At 57.2% G+C, this 19,639-nt stretch overlaps 2 protein-coding genes across 6 annotated transcripts; one reads left to right on the top strand and one right to left on the bottom strand.

Moving 5' to 3' along the window:
* The first annotated feature begins 1,921 nt into the window (after nucleotides 1–1,921).
* On the top strand, nucleotides 1,922–4,522 carry TTC9C (tetratricopeptide repeat domain 9C). 2 transcript variants are annotated; one of them, XM_030568206.1, is made up of 4 exons: nucleotides 1,922–2,126; nucleotides 2,634–2,889; nucleotides 3,264–3,446; nucleotides 3,997–4,522. In XM_030568206.1, the coding sequence occupies exons 1-4, from the start codon at nucleotides 2,115–2,117 to the stop codon at nucleotides 4,089–4,091; spliced, it is 546 nt and encodes a 181-aa protein (XP_030424066.1). In that variant the 5' UTR covers nucleotides 1,922–2,114; the 3' UTR covers nucleotides 4,092–4,522. The 2 variants fall into 2 exon arrangements, with proteins under 2 accessions (XP_030424066.1, XP_030424067.1); XM_030568207.1 differs by lacking the exon at nucleotides 2,634–2,889 and having other exon boundaries at nucleotides 1,931–2,126.
* Nucleotides 4,523–6,604: 2,082 nt separating this feature from the next.
* LOC115654281 (dapper homolog 1-like) lies at nucleotides 6,605–19,438 on the bottom strand. 4 transcript variants are annotated; one of them, XM_030568298.1, is made up of 7 exons: nucleotides 19,056–19,438; nucleotides 18,682–18,945; nucleotides 14,200–14,298; nucleotides 12,202–12,499; nucleotides 11,691–11,942; nucleotides 8,981–10,248; nucleotides 6,605–6,894 (listed from the first exon to the last, which is right to left on the bottom strand). In XM_030568298.1, the coding sequence occupies exons 2-7, from the start codon at nucleotides 18,868–18,870 to the stop codon at nucleotides 6,817–6,819; spliced, it is 2,184 nt and encodes a 727-aa protein (XP_030424158.1). In that variant the 5' UTR covers nucleotides 18,871–18,945; nucleotides 19,056–19,438; the 3' UTR covers nucleotides 6,605–6,816. The 4 variants fall into 4 exon arrangements, with proteins under 4 accessions (XP_030424158.1, XP_030424159.1, XP_030424160.1 ...); XM_030568299.1 differs by having other exon boundaries at nucleotides 12,202–12,496; XM_030568300.1 differs by lacking the exon at nucleotides 14,200–14,298.
* Between the last annotated feature and the right edge of the window lie 201 nt (nucleotides 19,439–19,639).

Genomic DNA, 19,639 nt, shown 5'->3' with positions numbered 1-19,639 from the left:
ATGAAAGGAGACTCAAAGAGCTTGGCTTGTTTAGTCTAGCCAAAAGAAGGCTGAGGGGGGATATGCTTGCTCTTTATAAATATATCAGAGGGATTAATATTAGGGAGGGAGAGGAATTATTTAAGATTAGTACCAATGTAGATACAAGAACGAATGGGAATAAACTGGACACTAGGAAGTTTAGACTTGAAATTAGACGAAGGTTTCTAACCATTAGAGGAGTAAAGTCCTGGAACAGCCTTCCAAGGGGAGTAGTGGGGGCAAAAGACATATCTGGCTTTAAGATTAAGCTTGATAAGTTTATGGAAGGGATGGTATGATGGGAGAGCCTAATTTTGGCAATTGATCTTTGATTATCGCCAGATAAGTATGCCCAGTGGTTGGTGATGGGATGTTGGATGGGATGGGATCTGAGTTACTGCAGAGAATTCTTTTCTGAGTGCTGGCTGGTGAGTCTTGCCCACATGCTCAGGGTTTAGCTGATCGCCATATTTGGGGTCGGGAGGGAATTTTCCTCCAGGGCAGATTGGCAGAGGCCCTGGAGGTTTTTCGCCTTCCCCTGCAGTGTGGGGCATGGGTCACTTGCTGGTGGATTCTCTGCAGCTTGAGGTCTTCAAACCACAATTTGAAGACTTCAATAACTCAGGCATAGGTTAGGGATTTGTTATAGAAGTGGATGGGTAGGGTTCTGTGGCCTGCTTTGTGCAGGGGGTCGGACTAGATGATCATATTGGTCCCTTCTGACCCTAGAATCTATGAATCTATTTATTTAGATTTACAAAGACCTCTGTATGGACCAGGGGTAGGCAACCTATGGCACGCGTGCTGAACGTGGCACGCGAGCTGATTTTCAGTGGCACTCACACTGCCCAGGTCCTGGCCACCGGACCAGGGGGCTCTGCATTTTAATTTAATTTTAAATGAAGCTTCTCAAACATTTAAAAAACATTATTTACTTTCTATACAATAGTTTAGTTATATATCATAGACTTGTAGAAAGAGACCTTCTAAAAGTGTTAAAATGTATTACTGGCACGCAAAACCTTAAATTAGAGTGAATAAATGAAGACTGGGCACACCACTTCTGAAAGGTTGCCAACCCCTAGTATGGACAATCCCTTAGGTGGAGTCAGTATACCACAGAAGAGAAGACAGCTGTTCCTGCCTCCACACATCATTAACTAACAGAAGTTTTGCCCCCAAAACGGAGAATGCCAGAGATTCCACGAAGCCTACTAGGGACTTTCCTACAGCTATTGATTTTACCTAGAAGGTGCTAGACACAGGGCGATGGACAGCTATATAAAGCAGACAAATGGCTGGATAGAGAGACAGAGATGGATGGGGATGGAACATAGATCATTTAATCCAAAACTTCTCCAACCCACAGCCTTCCCCAAACACCTGGGGTGGAAACGGTCTTTGTTGCAACCCCAGAAGGTCACTCAGTGCCGGTGAAGGTGGAGGAGGAGCAGGGGCAGCGAAGAGCGCTCTAAGTTGAGGCGCCCTGCCAGCAGCCCCCCCTGCCAGTCCGTAGTCAAGGGGGTCCCAGTTCGAGCGCCTCCCCCTACAACTCGGCCAGAGATCCCAGAACCCCGTGCTTGGAGGTTTGCAGTAGGGGGTACCCCCACAGTCACGGCTCTTCTGCAGGCTCCCTGCTGGGATGAGGACTCTCCCAGGTGCCTGCTGATGGCACAGGAGTCCTACAGCCCTTGCACCAATAGGGTCGCTCCCGCCATTTGGGGCAGCAAAAGCTGCAGTCTGCCCGACTCCCCACCGCGGGATGTGAGCGCCCCCGAGCGGCGGAGGCCGGACAGCGACACAGCGCAGGAGCGGGAGAGACTGGGGGGGCTCGCCCCAGCACGCCCAAGGCAGTCCCCGATCATGGCACCAGCCGGCCCCGCCCAGCTCTTGGGGCAGCGGAGGCTGCTGCCAGGGGCCAGGCTCCCCGGCCCTGCGCGGCGCCCAGTCACATGGTGCCTGATCTCCCTGCCCAGCGCGGCCGGTCGCGCTTCCTGGGCCGGGCAGGAAGCAGCATGGAGCTCGGCCGCGGCTGCTGAGCGAGGCGGCATCGGATCAGCCTCTGCGCGCGGGGCCCCAGAGCGGCTGCCCGGATGGCTGCGCAGGTACCAGCCGCAGCGCGGCCTTTTCCCCGAGACAGGACGCGGAGCCCCGCAGCCCTTCCATAGCCCCGTGCCCCCCAAACGGTGCAGCTCCATGCACCCCCCTCGAGCTCCAAGCCCCTTCTCCAACAGCCCCCTTCTATCACACTGACCCCTACACCATGCACCCTCCCTACAGCTCTGAGCCCCATAGCCCCATGCATCCCCCTAGCTGGCAGCAAACCCTGCGCCCTCCCTATAGAGCAGAGTCCTGCACTGGGGAGGAGAGAAGATGGCCCCTCCCTACAGAGCTGAGGCCTGGTTATTACCTGTGATCATTAAACACCCCAGGGCTGGACACTTGGCCCTGCTTTCCTGGGAGACCCTGGGACACGCACACCTCCTCCATGCTGTGTACGGTTCTAGCTGCTCCCCCTCCCCAGAGCCAGTTGGTGTTTGGGCAGGCAAGTCAGTTTGGGAAGAGGATGTCTCCTGGGAAGAGTCTGTTTGCAGCTGCACCTCTCTGTGCAGGGCTCTTCAGGGGAGGCTATGGACCAGCGGCTCCAGCAGGCCCAGAGGTTCAAAGAGGATGGGAACTGGTGCTACAAGGAGAGGCGCTTCAGGGATGCTGTGAGCCGCTACCACCGGGCACTGCTGCAGTTGCGAGGGCTGGACCCCAGTGTGCCCTCTCCCCTGCAGGCCTTCGGGCGCGAGCAGCCGCCAGTGACGCCTGAGCAGGAGAGGGCACTGCATGGCACCCAGACCGACTGCTACAACAACCTGGCTGGTATGTGGCAGGGGGTGTCTGCCTTCTTGTGACATCACCACTGTTTCCCAGCTTTCCAGTGACATTGCAGTGCAATCTGCTTCTTTGTGACACCCTGCCGTGCACCCTCCCCCACCATGCCCTGCTTGTGGGCTCCTTCATCCTCTGGTTGGCACTGCCACCACCCCACCCCCCACGGGCTATTCGGCCCCCTGGGTGCCACATCCACCACCATCTCCCTCCACTCCAGGAGCCACTTGAGCCCTGGATCTGCCACCACTATTTCCATCTGTGCATGCTAGTCTCGTGGTAGTGATGCCACTGTGCTATTACGGCAGTGACCCTCCTTGCTCCCTTGCACCGTCTCACTGGTGCTGTTTCTCCCACCCCCCCAGCCTGCTTGCTTCACATGGAGCCAGTGAACTACGAGCGGGTGAAGGAGTACAGTCTCAAGGTGTTGGAGAGGCAGCCTGAGAACCCCAAGGCCCTGTACCGCGCCGGCGTGGCCACCTACCACCTGCAGGACTATGACCAGGCCCGGCACTATCTCATGGCGGCCTCATGCAGCCAGCCCCGAGGTGAGCTGGGGCAGGGTCGCTCATGGAGGTGTGGGGACTGGGAGAGTCACCTTTGCTTGGGAAGAATCAGGGCCCTGTCTCCACGCAGCAGGGGACCTGTCCTGCTGCATCCCATCCCGAGGGTGACACCAAGCCAAAGGGCAGTGGGGGCGGAACAGCTGCCCAGATACAACAGCACTGGTGGCAGACACCTCTCAGGGGTAGGCAGCAGGGACATTTCTTGGGGGCAGGGGACAGCTGTTGTGTGCAGTAGCGTTGGCAGCAGGTAAACGTCTGGGCGAGAGTAGAGGGTATTGGTGATATCTCTGTGGGTGGGCTGGGAGGACACCTCTGGGGCGGGGAGCAGCTCTTCAGCTGCAGGGGCATTAGCAGCAGGTGCCTGGCTTTGTGCTGGTGGAGGATGCTGGGGTAGGGAGTACTGAGATCAGGGCACAGGAGGAGGCTGGCTTAACACTTCCACCCGTGGGGACAGGGCATAAGGGGAGAGAATGAGTTTGGGCATTCATCTCACACCTTGGCCTGTCCTATTTCTGTCCTCTGCTCCATGGAGATGCCAATGTCAAGCGGTACCTGAAGCTGACAGAGTCCCAGCTCAGCACCTACCACCAGAAGGAGAAGCAGCTCTACATGGGGATGTTCAGCTAGTGAAATCCCCCCACCAGATACCACATGGATGCACCCTCCTTTCCTGGACGGAACTCCAGGGCCATATAGATGCACCCCCCTTTCCTGGACAGACTGCTGGGCCACAGGGACACCCCCACTGACATAACACCAGGGTAACGGGGACATGTTTGACTTTCTCTTGATGGCATAGGACCCATGAGGTCACTTGGGACCTGGATTGCTAGAGGGGAAACCCCAGGCTGCTGGCTAGGACCTGCTTGGACTGCTCCCCTTTCTCTTGTCTGCGAAGCAGTGTCCTCTCTGTTGCTCCCAAGGGCCTGGGCATCAGAGTCACAACTGCATAGGCTCAACCACCCCATGGTTGTGGTGCCAGACACAGGGCGCGTGGGCTGGATCATTAGCTCTGTCACCCTGCTGGCCCTCTTCATAAAGTGTCCTGTCTCCCTGCACTGTGTGTGTGTGTGTGTCTGTCCCTTCCCTGCCTGGGCTCTCCTTCAGAGGGAGCACTTGGGAAGCAGGGGGCTGTTTCAGGGAAGTTAACCCCCTGCTCTACTGCTATTGGTCTCATTTCCATAGTGATCGTAGCTGGGTCATTTCTATCCTGAGCCACATGACCTCACCCCACCTGGCCCTTACAAACAAGTAATTTCCACTCTCCTCACCCTGTCTGCAGCCTGCAGCACTGAGGCTCGTGCAGCGACTTCATGCTTTACGTTGGGCCTCAGCTGCACGCTGCAGAGGGGCCTGGATTAGACTGGGACTGTGCAGGGAGGTGGCTTATCCCATGGACAGGGCACACGCTGCACTGGTGCCTGCACTATGCCCCACACTGCAGTGGTGCATCGTACCCCTCCCCACACTGTGCTCCCCTGAGGCCCCAACAACAGCTGTTTAGATAGAAATGAGGGGTTGGGGCAGCTGCATTTCAGGTTTTGACATTTTGGCTGCTCATACCAGAGCTGGGCCTGGAGCACACACTGTCTGGCTCATTCCAAGCAGCCAGGTGGTTGATCTGCTCTGGGGGGCTCATGTCTTCTTTCCCAAGGGCTCGGTTTTGTCAGGTCCTGCAACAAGCCTGACTCCTCCTCCACCAGCCCTCCCATCCTAGCAAACATCCTTCATTTCTGTCATCCACATGCCCTGGCTCCTCCCTGCTGCTTAAGCAAACAGCTCCCCCCAGGCTGCTGACAGTTGGGAAATAGGGCTGTTGATTCTTCTCAGCTCCCCTCCTTGCTCTTGTCCCTCCTTTCCCTGCAATGTGCAAACACCAAGTCACCAGCAAAGTGCTGGTGCTGCTGCAGCTTCTCAGCCCCAGGGCCCAGGCTAAAGAGTACTACGGTGAGGCCAGTGCATGGGGCTGCTCCATCCCAGAGGCTGACCCCACCCACCTCTGTCCTGAGAGCTGGGCTTAGCCTCCTGTACTGGCGTGCCTGGTGCAGCATGAACAAAGCCCCTCCACCTGGCCTGCTGGAGTCAGCCCCCGCGGGCGGAGGGGCAGGATAGAAGAGCCAGGGATCCACTGCCAGTAGGAAGTGTAGGTTTCTCAGGTGACAAGCTGATCCAGCTCAGCCAGGAGCAGGGACCTGCCCCACCACCCCTTGTCTTGGCATCTGCTCCAGGGAGATAAGAGCATAGGGCTGTGAGCCTGTGACTGGGGTCATGGCCAGGTAACTTGAAGCCCAGGCTCCCGGGGCTAGCTAAAGCTGTGGGATTGCCTGACGAAGATCGCTAGGGACTACAGGAAGATTGTTTTGTTTTAAACAAGGCCAGGATCAGGGGCTGGGGCAGGAGAGGGGACAGGAGCAAGGTTATGAGCAGGGACTGGGGTGGGAACAGGGGCAGGATGGGTCCAAAGTCCCTGGCAGCCAAACTACTGGGGTGTGGCACCTCTTGACCAGGGTTTGGGGCTAAGGAGGCTGGTCCTCACTGACACCAGGCACAGGCATTGCAGCAAGCGCATCACCTGCAGCCACAGTAGACCATGCAGCATGGTGGAATCTTGGGGTGGGGTGCCTCTGGAAGGGAGGGCAACCGCTCTGCCTGGGAGGTAAAGAGCATGCCCACAGGCTCAGGGCCTGGCCACTTGGCATTGGCTGTCACCCCAAGGGGCTCGGTGGCCTTGACTGGGGTGCCATCCATGGTGGGCAGATGGCTTGGGCCAGGAGTGCCCGAAGGACCAGAGGGGGGGTGGCAGCCTGGGATATGGGGGACGGAGGAGGAGGTGGCACGACTAACCTGCTGCCCAGATCCATTTCTCTGGCAGAGGGAGAGGGGGGGTTGTTGCAGCTGGGGCAGGAGTCTCATTATAAACTATGCCACAGAGGCATAGAATCTCAGGCCAGCTGGGCCCATTGATCTGCCAGGCGTGTAGGCCACACTTGAGGAGGGCCCCCAGGGCAACACCAGTGAAGACTGGTTCACTTGAACAGCTGCGGAGCTCCATGTGGACACTCCAGTTGAAGCAGATTAGGAGCTGCCAAGAGCACTCCACACAGGGTCTTGCTGCACTTTAATTCAACCACTTTGTAAGTAGCCAAGGCCTCTGCATTGTACGTCAGCCGTGGCACAGACCAGTCCCTGCATTTATTATGCTCAGCCTGCCCTGGCCAAATCCAAGCCTGAGACATCCCTAGTTCCCTTCCTGAGCAGGTAAGTGACTCTCTTGCCCTTGCTGGCTGTGCCACTGTGAAGCAGGTGCCATGGCTCATGTCAGGGCCAAGTTCTCTCCCTTCTCTGTGTGGTGTCATGCAAAAAGAACAGGGCAAGGCTCATGCAGGAGACATAAACAGCTGACTGGAGAAGTGGGTGCTTCTTTGCAGCCCTATGAAATGGGAGAGAAGGTATTGCAGCTGTAGCAGAGCCCGGCAGGTCATTACAGAATATCTCAGAAAGGCCACACTCCCATCTATACCCCCAACAAGCTGCCTAGGTGTGGCCTTGGGGAGACTGATCCCAGAATCCTGCATCGTTTTGCAATGCACATTTTAAGCAGGGCCCTGGCCAGCATGCAGGGAAGAGCCACAGACTCTATTTGAGGGCAAGAGAAGTGCCTAACCCAGAGAAACTGATGGCGCTCGCTTTGTTTAGTAAAGAGACAGGTGACTTGATTAAGGGCCACATTTTTCCCAGGGAGGGTGATTTACCACTGGAACAACTCCCAATTAGGGGGTAGATTCCTCCATATCCTGAGGTTTCCAGACTCTCAGGCGGCCTGTCTGGAAGATGCTTTAGTCAAACCCAAGGATTCAATGCAGGGGGAACAGAGTGAATTACTCTAGTTGGTGCCTCATGCCTGATGATCCAGTTGCCTGCTATGGCCTTAAACAGTCTGTGACTCTATCTCATGCAGTAAAGGGGCCAACCCTTTACTATCCCCCTTGTTTATTCCCTTTTCTCCAAGAGCAACAGCCAACCCCTCCCTAAGCAAGGGATATGCAGGTGAGAGGTTCAGGGAGGGCAGCACTACTGTTGGTGGGTCTTTCTCCTCTCCCTCCTAGGCCCAGAATTAATGCACAAGCCAACAGGGCACCAGCAGGAGTTATGAAGCAAGGGCCAGGAAGGCCAAGTCACAGGGTGCAAGGAGCCTGTGAGAAAGCAGTGGAAGGTCTCTCCTGTGCAGGCCAGCCCCTGGGCCCACACACCTGGTAAACCTCATGTGATGCACAGGCTGAGGCTACTGAATTTCACCTAGAGAAGCACCTTCCAGCTGGGGGTTGCTCCCAGCTCCAGGGACAAGTGCTGGGCTCTGAGGGGGAGTTATTAGCATGGAGGCAGCTGGCATGGGGTTAATACAAGCAGCATCTGACAGGCAGCAGCATGAAATAGAGCAGGGGGTCCAGTTCACACAGGTGCTGCCTGGACTTATTCTAAATGCTGCCCTTAGGGTAAGTCCTCCCAACAACAGCAAGGATCCTATCCTCTGTCCCCCAGTAAGATGGGGGCATTAAGGTAAGGAGTGCATAGGGATTTTGCCAACAGCCGACTGGGTTGCACCCCCAGCCAAGGCTAAGGCCACAGCAACTAATGAAATACAGGGCTTGGCTGTAACAGCCAGGGAAGGGTTGCATGTGAGCACCCATGCTCATAAAACAGCCTATGCATGGAGAGAGAGAGAGCACGAGCCTGCTGCCTTCTTGGCCAGCATTTAACACAGGTGGGGCTCTGAGATCCTGCCCTTGCCAGTCCAGCAGATGCCTTCCCCCCCTCGCCCCCCGGTTCTAAAACACCCTCCAAATCCTTCACATTCGTTTTTTATTTTATTTTTTTCCACTTAGAATTGACATCAGCAATGAGGCTCCTTGGTGCAGCTAGAGCTGGGCAGCTCCGCCTACACAGAGCACCTGCCCGCTGCAGCTGGGCAGACAACAGCACCCAGACACACCTAGGTTATGGGAGATGCAGGGGCCCATGGTACCTGTTAAACATTTGATTTCAAGCCCACACTAGGGGCCCAGATACAGTCCCTAGAGCCTAGTGTGGCTCCTGCCCCCTCTCACCCTTAGAAGTTGGGGGGCCATTTCAAGCTCCCTGCCTCTCAGGGAGAAGGCTGCTCTGGCCTGTCCATACTGCAGGGAGAGGGTGCCCCTGTGCCAGCCTTGTCACTGCAGTTCTGCCAGCATTGGGGCAGGGGCTGATTCTAAATTGCCTCTGCAACTTGTTGGCGATCAGGGTCGGTGAAGCACCAGGCCCTGCCAATTCCACAGAGAAGAGACATGAAGAGGGGACGGTGAAGACTCCGCGGGGAGAAGGCAGGCAGAGCTTGCAGTCCCAGTAAACGGGGTCCCCCCCAAAGGATGGGGCTAGCTGGGGTTTTTGCCACATGGCTTTTGGGAGCAGCCTGCAGCTAGAGGAGGTCACTTGGAGGCTCCGCTGGCCTTGGGAGCCAGAGGCCTTAGGGAACGACTCACCATCCTCTTCAGCTCCTTGAAGGAGCGAGTCCTGTGTAGTTTGAAGCTGGTCATGGCCATGTTGCTGGAATCCAGTGTGGCAGAGGTGTGGAGCAGGCGGGCCCTGGGTGGGCCCAGTTGCCGCAGTCGCCAATCCCCATTCAGGCTGACAGCATCCACCTCACTGAGGCTGGAGGCACTGCTGCCCTCAACCTGCTGTGGCTGCAGCTCCAGCTGGCTGCCATCAGGGAAGCAGGAGTCTGTGGAGAAGGCCAGCTGGCAGCTTGGTGGGGGGAAGGGCTCGGCTTTTGGCCTCCCCAGGGCCTGGCTGGAGATCTCCAGGACGGATGCCCACTTCTGTCTCCCTGGGGGCTCCAGGCAGCACTGGGAGCTGCAGCGATACACAGGCCTTGGTGAGCGGACGTTCACCTCTGAGCTGCAGCGGCTCCCGCCCTCTGCCCGGAGAGCTGGCCTGCGCCGGAGGCTGATCCTGCGAAACAGCTCCCGCGGGCTGAGCCAGCTGCGCTCTGCACCCTCGCCTGCCTTCACCAACTCCCGCGAGGCATGCTTGCCCTTGTACAGCCGCTCCCGCTCTGTTCCAAGGGCCTTCCTGGAGAAGGCCCTGACCCTGACCACATGGGGATGACAGGACGAGGCCTCAGCCCAGCCGGCTCCCTCTGGCTGCTCCCGGCACAGTGAGAGCTGCTCCAGGAGCAACCCGATTGATCGCTCGCTGGACCCCACAGAGGAGGCAGTGGAGCCCCGGCCTCTTGGGCCATCCAGGGCCTGGGAGCTGTTGGGCCCCTCTGGAGAGCGGAGGTGGGAGCAGGTAGAAATGCGCCTGCGGATTTTCCAGCCAGGGAGTGGCCCAGCTCCCAGCGGGGAGCCACAGACTGATGACATGGACTGGCTCTTCTGGTGCCCTGCCAGGTAGCCAGGCTCTGTGCGGCTAGCCGGCGACCGACACCTGTACCTCAGCACCAGCTTGGCGATGTAACGGTCCAGCTGGACCTGGCGCTGCTCCTCGGAGGGGGCTGTCCCACTCTGGGGAGAGCCCTCCTGCACAGTGGGGATGGCTGCCCGCTCACTGAGGTCCTCCTGGGATGGGCCCCGGGACAGGCCGCTGGTAAAGAGTGGGCTCTGCAAGGCCACGGCATGCAATGGGCTGGGGTAGTGGTAGATCTCGCTGGTGCTGCGGGACACCAGGTCGCACTTGTATTGCAGGAGCTGCAAGCTCGGAGGGAAGGCTGGAGAGAGCTCACCCAGGTTCAGCAGGAACTCCAGGTCACCTGTGGAGACAGTAGAGAGCAGGCATCCTGGATCAGAGACAGGTGCTTGGACCAATCTTCCCTGCATGATATGGGGCTTGGCTGTACCAGACTGGACCCAGTATCTGAGCTGGACACAGCTTGGCTAAGTGGTGACCTGGGGGTGACCACAGGCACTGGCAGGGATCCCGGGGCAACAACGAGTTGAGAGGAGAGCTAGGAGAACAAGTCGAAGGCTGAAAACCTGCCTCGAGACCAGGGCCTTGTCCCCACTAGGAGGGGTCAGCTGGTACAGATATACCGGCATAGCTACCCCAGCAGTCCCTTCTAGTGGAGGTGCAGCTTAGACCAGTCTCCCCAGCAAGAGGCCTTTTTAGCTGGTATAACTGTGTCTACACTAGGGCTTTTGCCAGCACAACTCTGTCAGGGAGAAAGGTGGAAAAAAATCATCCTTCACTTAACATAGCTGTGCCAGCAAAAGCCCAAGCATAGCTGCAGTTTTGCCACCCAAAAAGGCCATTTGCCAGTAGAGCTGCATGCCCTCAGTGGGTCTGGAATAAACTACGCTGGCACAAGAGCCATTTTGCCAGTCTAAGGAGGAGCGACGCTCAGAGTGTTTTGCTGGTGTAGTACACAGGGACAACCTATGGGGATAGCTACACCGGCAACATGCTCCCACCACAGACCTGGCCTCGGACCAGATGGAAAGCACATTGTTAAAAGGGAGAGTGATTAGCCATTTAACAGACCCAGGGAGTTGGTTGATTCCCCATCACAAGGGAGAGTGGGACATGGAGTGGAGGCTGTAAATTAAGCCCAGGATTCTAAGGCCTTGTTCACTGTAGTCACACTGGTGTAGTGAAAGCATACAGCCTCCCTTCCCCAATGGGGATGTGGTTACACTGACCTGATCTAGCTGTTCCTGGAATAAATTGTCCTGGGGTATGGCACCTTTATGCAGTATAACTGCAGCTGCACTGGGGTGAACTACACTCGTTAGGGGGTGGGGTTTTACACCGCCAAGCGCTTCTAGTGCAGACCAGGCGTTGAAGGCATGCTCTAGCTCAGCCATGAGTGGCAAGCTACATACAGGAGTCCCTGGGCCAGGCTGTCCAGCCTGGCCCATCAGAATGCACTTTCCTGGTCTTGAGATCTGTGACAACTCAGCGCAATACTCCTGGAGTATCTGTGAGGCAGTGGGGAGCAGGCAGGGCCCACCCCTGCCTGGGATGCAGAAAATCAGAGAACAGGTGGGATGGGACAGTCCTGCACTGACCCTGCCATTAGTCCGGGGGCATGAATGGCACCTGGCAGGGTGTCCAGAGCCCCCGTGGGAATGGGGAAGTTAGAATCAGTCAGCTCCCCACTGCCAGGTTCAGGGTGATGTCCCCACCTTGTTACTCCCAGGATCCTAATGGCTGGCAGCAGGGCTCCGCACCCTGAGCCAGCCGTTTCCTTCTTACCTGTTGAGACTGGTCTCCTGGCAGCAGCATGGGGACTGCTGGGAGCATTGGGTGCCATTACCCGCTGCAGTCGGAGGTCGAGAAGCCTGACGGTGGCCTCGTCGGTGGAGCGTGGCCGTGAACAGCCACTGTCCCGTAGGCCTGGGAGGTGGGAGAGTGAACCGACGCTGCAATGCGAGCCCCCCGGGCACTCGCTGTGCATGGACGTGGAGGAGTCGGACAGGGAGCCCATCTCGCTGGTCTCGTAGAACCCTGGGGCAAGAGGAGAGGTTCACTGCACGGGACCAGTTGTCCTTATCTCTCCCCACATCAGCCCCGAACAGGATGGGCCTCTCCTCCCGCCAAGTCCCCCATTAACAAGTCCCAGGGACTCTGGGTTGTAGAGGATGATCCTGACAGGATACATGGCCCAGCTCGGAGGCTCTGCTCGCATCACACTCCACCCAGGACGAGCAGGCCCTGGTGCCTTCTCGCTCCTGGTTGCCAGGGCCCAAATCCCGGCTGGACATACCTGAGCTGGGCCTGGAGTCGGCCTCTGAGGTCTCTGGTGCAGTGAAGCTAGGCTCTGCCTGTGCCCTGGGCCTCTTGGGGAGCAGCAACTGCTCGCTGGAGCCGGCGGTTCTCAAGGCCAGGCTCATCACTGGCATTCTGCTGTCCCTGTTCCCGGCCTGGCGCCCCACATCGATGCTCTCGGAGGAGCAGTAGGAGATACATGGCTTCTCAGGGATGCCCAGCAGGTCCTCAGACTTGCTCCGGTCCAGCTTAGCTGGGGGCAGTGGTTCCTTAGCCCCCAGGCTGCCCCATCCCTGCTGTGGCAGAAGCATGAACAGGGTTAGTCAGAGATATGTCACCAAACCCACCAGCCACTCGGGGCCCTGGCATCCAGGGCCAGCCCCAGCCCTGTGTCTCCGCAAGGAGCTGGGCAGAGCACATCCCCAACTATGACTGGGCCTCCTCCATGGCACTGGGTACTGCACAGTCCCACGACTCTGCCCCAGACTCCTTCCTCCTGCCTGCTGGGCACTGAACAGACCCTGCTACCTGAGCGAGATCAAGGCCCCCATCTCACAGAGAACCCTCCCCCTTTGAGGGGGCTCCCTTCAATCGCTGTTCTGGGCACCACAGAGACCCCTGGAACCCTTTGGAGATCAGATGCCCCACCCATCACTGCAGAAGACCCTTCCTCCCCCCAGGAGAGCAGGCCCCTTCCCCCCGTTTGTACTGGCACTGCACTCCAGTAAGCTCTGGTCCACACGGGGAGTTGCACAGGTTGAACTAAATTATTGCGGTACCGATTGCTGCTGCAGGCGTGGCTTCCCACTGATTCAAATCTGGCTCAGGGTGGTGCCACTGCTGGAGGCACATTTACAGGAGGAGGCTGAAGGGACAGAACCAGTTTCCTGCATCCGCACACACGGGTGGTGCTGGTTTAGCCCTATCAGGTTTTAAACCAATTCTAAGCTGCAGCTTGTGTGCCATGTCTAGGTTTTAGTGCCCCAATGAGCCAGAAGCCTGGCCCTGCCCCAAACAGCAGCTGCCCAAGGGAGAAGGGAGCCCACTGCTGAATGAGCTCCACAAAGCTATTGTTGGTGCTTCCCAGACTCAGAGCAACCTGCCCATTAGCCCCCACAGCTCCCAGGGGAGTCAGGCAGCATCAACCTCCCTTACAGTGGCAGGTAGAGACAGAACCTGCCCTAGGTGGCACAGACCAAGCAGCAGTGCTGAGAAGCAGGGCCAGCACTTCCATTTAGGAGGCCTAGGCAATCGCCTAGGGTGCCAGGATTATTGGGAGGCGGCATTTTGCCGGGGTGACAGGTGGCTCCGGTGGACCTGCCGCAATCATGCCTGTGGAGGGTCCCCTGGTCCCGCAGCTCTGGTGGACCGCATGCAGCTGGCAGCTCCACCGGAGCCGCGGACCAGCGGACCCTCCGCAGGCACGACTGCGGCAGGTCCACCGGAGCCGTAGGACCAGTGTGCGGGGCGGCTAAATGGCTGTGCGCCTAGGGCGCTAAAAACACTAGCGCCGGTCCTGCTGAGAAGGGAACCCAGGAGTCCTGCACACAGCTGGGTGCTCAACCCACTAGGCAAACAGCAGCTTTAGACACATCCCTAGCTGGGAAACAGCCCAGAGGCACAATGGATGGGAGGTTAAGGGAGGGCAAGCTGCTCCCAATCTCCCTCCAGGTGTGAGCGTGGCATACAACCTGGCCACTACATCCCCAGCAAAGAGTGTCTTAGCCCCCTCTCCCCATATCATTGCTCTCTCCCAGATGGACAGGATTTGGCAGGCAGGGGCCTCCCTGCCCACCCCAGGAACTGGGAAGCAGCGGCAGAGACAGCCAGGTGAGGAGTTCAGGAGGCCAAGAGATGATGCACCTTGACCTCAGGCTGATGATTAGAAGTACTGATAAGATCACAACCTTCCCCAGTTCCCTGCACTTTACCTCAATCTCCCATCCATCCCTCTTCCTTCATGGGCGGGGGAGGAGGCTGGCCCTGTCATTCTTACCCCAGAGATGTTTGCAGATCTATATCTTGGCTGACGTGGAGCTGGGGGGCCCTGTGGCTTCCCCCCAAGAGGAGGGGCTGGCTCAGGTTTTATTGGACCCTGGGGTTCAAGAGGGTAAAAAAACAGTGAGGCAATATGGTAGGGGTGGAGGGAAATCACAGTGGAAGCAGATGCTGCCCCCTCCAACCCACACCAGCCCATAGCCCCAGATACACCCAAGCCTTGCGCCGCGGCCCCCAGCAGCAGCCAGGGTGACCTGTTCCATTAGGGAGCATGCTCCATAGCATCATCCCTACTTTCCCACATGCCTGGCCTCCCCTGCAGGGCCCAGAGTGTGTGTGTGTGTGTGTGGCGGGGGGGGCGGGAATGGGAGAGGAGAATGGGACTTCCCCCAAACCCCACTAACAGCCAGGCTAGGGCAGGCTGTGAGGAAGAGTGGGGAGGGCCCCAGAGCCAAGCTGGTGGCAGGAGTGAAACATGAGCCCGGAGGCCCCTTTCTGCCTTTCACTCAGCTCCATCCCTCCCAGGCTGGGCAGCTGTTGCCTTTGTGTGAGCCCTGCCCCCCCGCCTCCATCTTACCTACTGAAGCGGAGAGACATGCTCTGCACAGGCAGAACGGAGGGGGCATGTACAAGATTTCAAGGTTTGGGGGGAGGGGCACGCAGGCAGGGGCTTGCTGAGGTGCCCCAGGTGTGCATGGAGGGTCCACACGTGCACCTTGGAGAACAGCCAGACCACACTGATATTTCTGCCACCTGCCCCTGACTCAATGCCTCCACCCAACCCATTTGGTTATTCAAAGCCTCTGCTGGCCTTAAGCCAGGCTGGTCCTGAAAGCCAAGTCTGGCCTCACTGCTGTCCATGGGAGGGGGCAGGTCGCAGGCTCCCAGCTGTTCAGACATCCTCTTCCCCTCAGTAAAGGCACAGCTGTGTGCAATACTGTGCATGAGCAGGCATGCACCAGCCGGGCTGCCCCGGGGCAGCTCCCCCCTATTTCCCATCCCCCTGCATGCCAGGTGTGCAGAGCAGGGATGGAGGGAGCAGCCTGCTGCCTGTCCCAGGGTTAGTTTACACTGGAGCTGGCTAGTCGACGTTTCCCCCATTTCTTATTACGAGAAGACTCTGGTTCTGCTATTTGCTCTTGAATGACGCCAGGAAGGGGACAGAGAAGCTGGCACTGCCCACGCCAGCGCAGACCTGGGCTGGGAGGATAGCCAGGCAGGAAGCAAGTGAGCACTGTAAACAACAGGTGGTTTGTTTCCTCTAATATATACAGGGCCTGACCAGCCAACGCCGCCTCCCTGCAAGCCAAATCCACAGAGACCAACCTGTCAAGGCCAGGTCAGCAGCCTAGGCCTGAATCCCTCTCCCTGCAGCTCAGCTCCCAGCCTCAGGACAAAAAGTCAGAAGAGATGCCAAGAATTCCCCTGAAGCCCCACAGGCTCCAACTCCCCCATTCTAGGGCTTTGACTGTACAAATGAGGGCACATCCATTCCAGGCAAAGCAGGCTGAGAAACGCAAACAGTGCAGCCCCTGTATGGCAGAGCACACGCCACCCCTTAGTTAGGTCCTGTGGCACAGGGCAGATGAGGGAGGCACAAAACGCTGCCTCCTATATGATGAGAGACAAGATGGGTGAGGTAATATCTTCTATTGAACCAACTTCCACTGGGGAGAGATATAAGCTTTCAAGCTACGCTGAGCTCTTCCTCAGGTCTGGGAAATGTACTCAGGTCTGGTCTGCATTACAGCCTTAGGCTGAGCCAAGGCAGCTTATATCAGCCTAACTATGGAAGTGTCTATACTTAAATTTCATTCCTGCCAATGTAACTGCCCCGCTATGCTGAATTAATAACTCCACCTCCACAAGCGGCATAGAGTCACGGTCGATGTAGTCAGTCGATGCAGTGTCAGCGTAGACATTGTGCTGCTCATGTCAACTGTCACTAGCTTTCAGGAGCTGCCCCATGCTGACAGTATAATCGATACAAGTGCTCCTGGGGAGAACATGCACCACATACACAAAGCGCAAAGCATAGACCAGGGGTCGGCAACTGCTGAGATGTGACGTGCCAAGTCTTCAGTAATTTAAGGTTTCCCATGCCAAAATAAATTTTACATTTACAGGAGCCCCTGACAGAACCCCAGACTGGCAGCAGGCTGAACAGGGCTGGCGGCAGGGACCCCGTCTGGCAGGGGCCAACAGACGGAACCCCAGATCAGCAGCGGGCTGAGCGGCCCAGCGCGCTGCCAGTCTGGGGTTCCATCTGCAGGCCCCTGCCAGCCAGGGTCCCGGCCGCCAACCCCGCTCAGGTGCTGCCGGCCTGAGGTTCCGTCCATTTAGGCTGGCAGCAGACTGAGCAGGGCCGGAACCCCAGACCGGCAGCGGGCTGAGCGGCTCAGGCCAGCTGACAGTCTGGAGTTCTGGCTGCCAGCTCCTGCCAGGTGGGGTCCTGGCCGTCAGCCCCACTCAGCCCACTGATGGCCTAGGATTCCGTTCACCCAGGCAGGCAGTGGGCTGAGCAGGGCCAGCGGCCGGGATCCTGGCTGGCAACAGCATGCCAGTAAAAATCGGCTTGCATGCCGCCTTTGGCATGCGTGCCGTAGGTTGCTGACCCCTGGCATAGACGGACATAAGCAAAGTAATTACTTGTGGTAGGTCTATAATTCTGTAGCGTAGACATGGCCTCAGAGCGTCACCACTAAATATAAGACTGAACAGATTTTTAGCATAAGTCATTAACAGGCCACTTCATCTTGAATGGTGCCTTGAAATATGTAACTACTTACACTAAACAATCTGTTCCACCTTGTACTTAGCAGTGACACTTTGAGTACGTTTCCCAGACCTGAAGAAGAGCTCGATGTAAGCTCAAGAGCTTGTCTCTCTCACCAAGAGAAGTTGGTCAAATAAAATATATTACCTCCCCCACCTTGTCTCTCCAATATCCTAGGACCAATATGACTACAACACTGCATGCGTTCTATATGATGAGACAGTCTAAGAGGGATAATGGATTCTCTTTTCCTCTCTTTTCCTCTTCTAAGCTGTTGAGCAGCATTGCAATGTGCTGTTGGATAAGCTTTCTCAGCCCACACCAGATGTGGCTGCATTCAAGCAGTGACTAAAGAGAATTTACAAGAAACAACTCACAAAACAGACTGTTCAGCATCAGGCTATGAACCTACCAACTCCTCCACATGCCAGAGAGCTGCTACACAAACTTTATGCACAAAAAGGAGGAAGTGGAATTGGGAGAGGTGCAAATACAAGCCAGAATTAGAAAACAGGTAGAGACTTCAGTAAGAGACTGGGGCTGTTTAGTTCAGATAAGGGACATCAGGGAGTTCACAAAATGGTAACTGGCATAGAGAAGGCAGACTGGGGACTCCATTCACCCCCACAGTTGATGCAGGAACAAAGAGACATTGAGTGAAATTAAAGAGGCAATACATTTAACACCAAAGAAAGGAAACAAGCACTGAATTAATCTCTGGAACTCACTGCCACAATATATGACGAGGGACAAGAGCCTAGCAAGATTCACAAAAGGGCTGGACCCATCTTTGGATAATGGGAAAATGCCCAGGTATGTCAGAAAGGAGAAGAGGCTATTAGGGATGCAGACTCCTCAGGGCACAACCCAGCCCCTAAGAGAGCAGGGGGTTCCTCATGGGCAGGACACAGTGCTCCACACTGGAATTTCTTGTGCCTTCCCTTAAGCCATTTGAGCCACTCCCAGAGGTGGGGCATAGGGCTGGAGAGGCGCAGCTTGGGTCTGCATTGGCAGCCCCCAGGGTTGTTCCACAGACTGAAAGATGTTGCATTTGGGAAGTTTTCCTGGTTCGTTTGCTGCAAAAAGAATGTTTTTCTCCAACTGGAGCACACACTATCGCAGGGCAGAGTCCTGGGGATGCCAGCCTGCTCAAAGCCCTTGAGCCCTCCAGCTTCCCCACTTGTATCCTGGCCCCTCAGGACTCCCCTGGACCATAACCCTGCAACCAACCTCCCCATGGTCACAGCAACCATTGCCCCTTCCCTTCCAGCATACCCCTCTGCCCTTTCACTCATGCCCCAGCGCCCATATTGCTCCCCCAGTCCTGCACCATCACACCTCCAATAACACCATAGTTACATCAACCATTGCTCCCCCCCCCACGCACTCCTACTCCAGCTCCCATGTTCCTCCCCCACATCCCACTCCTAACCCAGAGCCATCCCCATCCCCCACACTCTTCCTGTGCCCCCATCCCATACACTTAGCTCAAGTTCCCCTACTTGTACCCCAGCCACCCATGCTCCACTCCCTTGGCCACCTGTACTCCCCCCGCCCATAATCAGCCCCTCCCGCTGAGTCACAGAGTTTAAGGCCAGATCATGTAATCTCCTGTAAATCACAGGCCACCAGCACCACCTCAACCCGCATACTAAACCAAACAATCCCTCCCCTGGCCCATGCATTCCCCCCCTCCGCTCTCACCTGTCGCTGCCCCCCTGGGACAGCCCCCGCCGGCTCCCCGATGCCCAGGGCGCTTTCCACGGTTCCCTTCTGCGTCTCTCTCAGCAGCCCCAGCTCCAGAATCCCGGCGAGGCTTGCCTGAAGCCGCTCCCCGATCCGCACTCGGTCGCTCCCAGACCAGAGGGAGGGCGGCACAGCTCTGCGGGCCATGAGGACCGCCGGGGCAAGCGGCACCGATCAGCGTCGTGGGGGCTTGCACCGGGGAAGGGGTTAGGGACACAGCTCCTGGGGAGGTACATACACCGGGGGTAGGGAAAAAATAGAACTGAGGTCAGTGTATGCAGCAGGGGCAGGATCGACTGGGCGAGGAAGGAGGTGCAGCAACCAGGACTCACCGGGTACAGCAGTTGCAGAGGGAAGTGTGCACCGCAAGCAGGAGCAGGAAGGGGGGTATATTGCATGCAGTGGGCAGGATGGGTGGGAGAGTAAATTACATCCACCGGCAGCAGGAGTGCTGGTAAGTCGCATGCACCGGGAGGAGGCTAGGGGGACGATAAGTTGCCCGCACCATGGAGGAGCTGGATGTACAGAGGCACCCCCCAGAAGCCGCCACCGGCTCCGCTTGCCTCTTGCCAGGGACTTTCAGTACATACACAGCAGCTCAAACAAAGGGGCAGGTTTTGAAAGAGTCACGTGGGGGCGGGGCCAAAGGCCCCGGGCTCCTGATTGGATCCGACCCGGGCAAAACATTTCGTAGAACGAAGTTAGGATCAGAGGAGGAGTACGTATTGGGTGTCTGGGAAGTGGGCGGGCGAAGCCCGCCCACTGCTAAAGGATCCTCCCCCAGCCTAAGGGGAGGAACCACAGGGCCACAGAACCCACTGAGTGCCGGGGACAACTAATAAAAGAACAGGGACAGGAGTGAGGTCAAAGGGTCAGAAGGAGGGAACCTAATGGGGACACCGAGCAGAGAACCCCG

This window comes from Gopherus evgoodei, chromosome 7 (genome assembly GCF_007399415.2).
Source record: "Gopherus evgoodei ecotype Sinaloan lineage chromosome 7, rGopEvg1_v1.p, whole genome shotgun sequence".
NCBI lineage: Eukaryota > Metazoa > Chordata > Testudines > Testudinidae > Gopherus > Gopherus evgoodei.
Note: the sequence above shows the minus strand (reverse complement) of the source record. Positions and strands in the feature narration are given on the sequence as shown.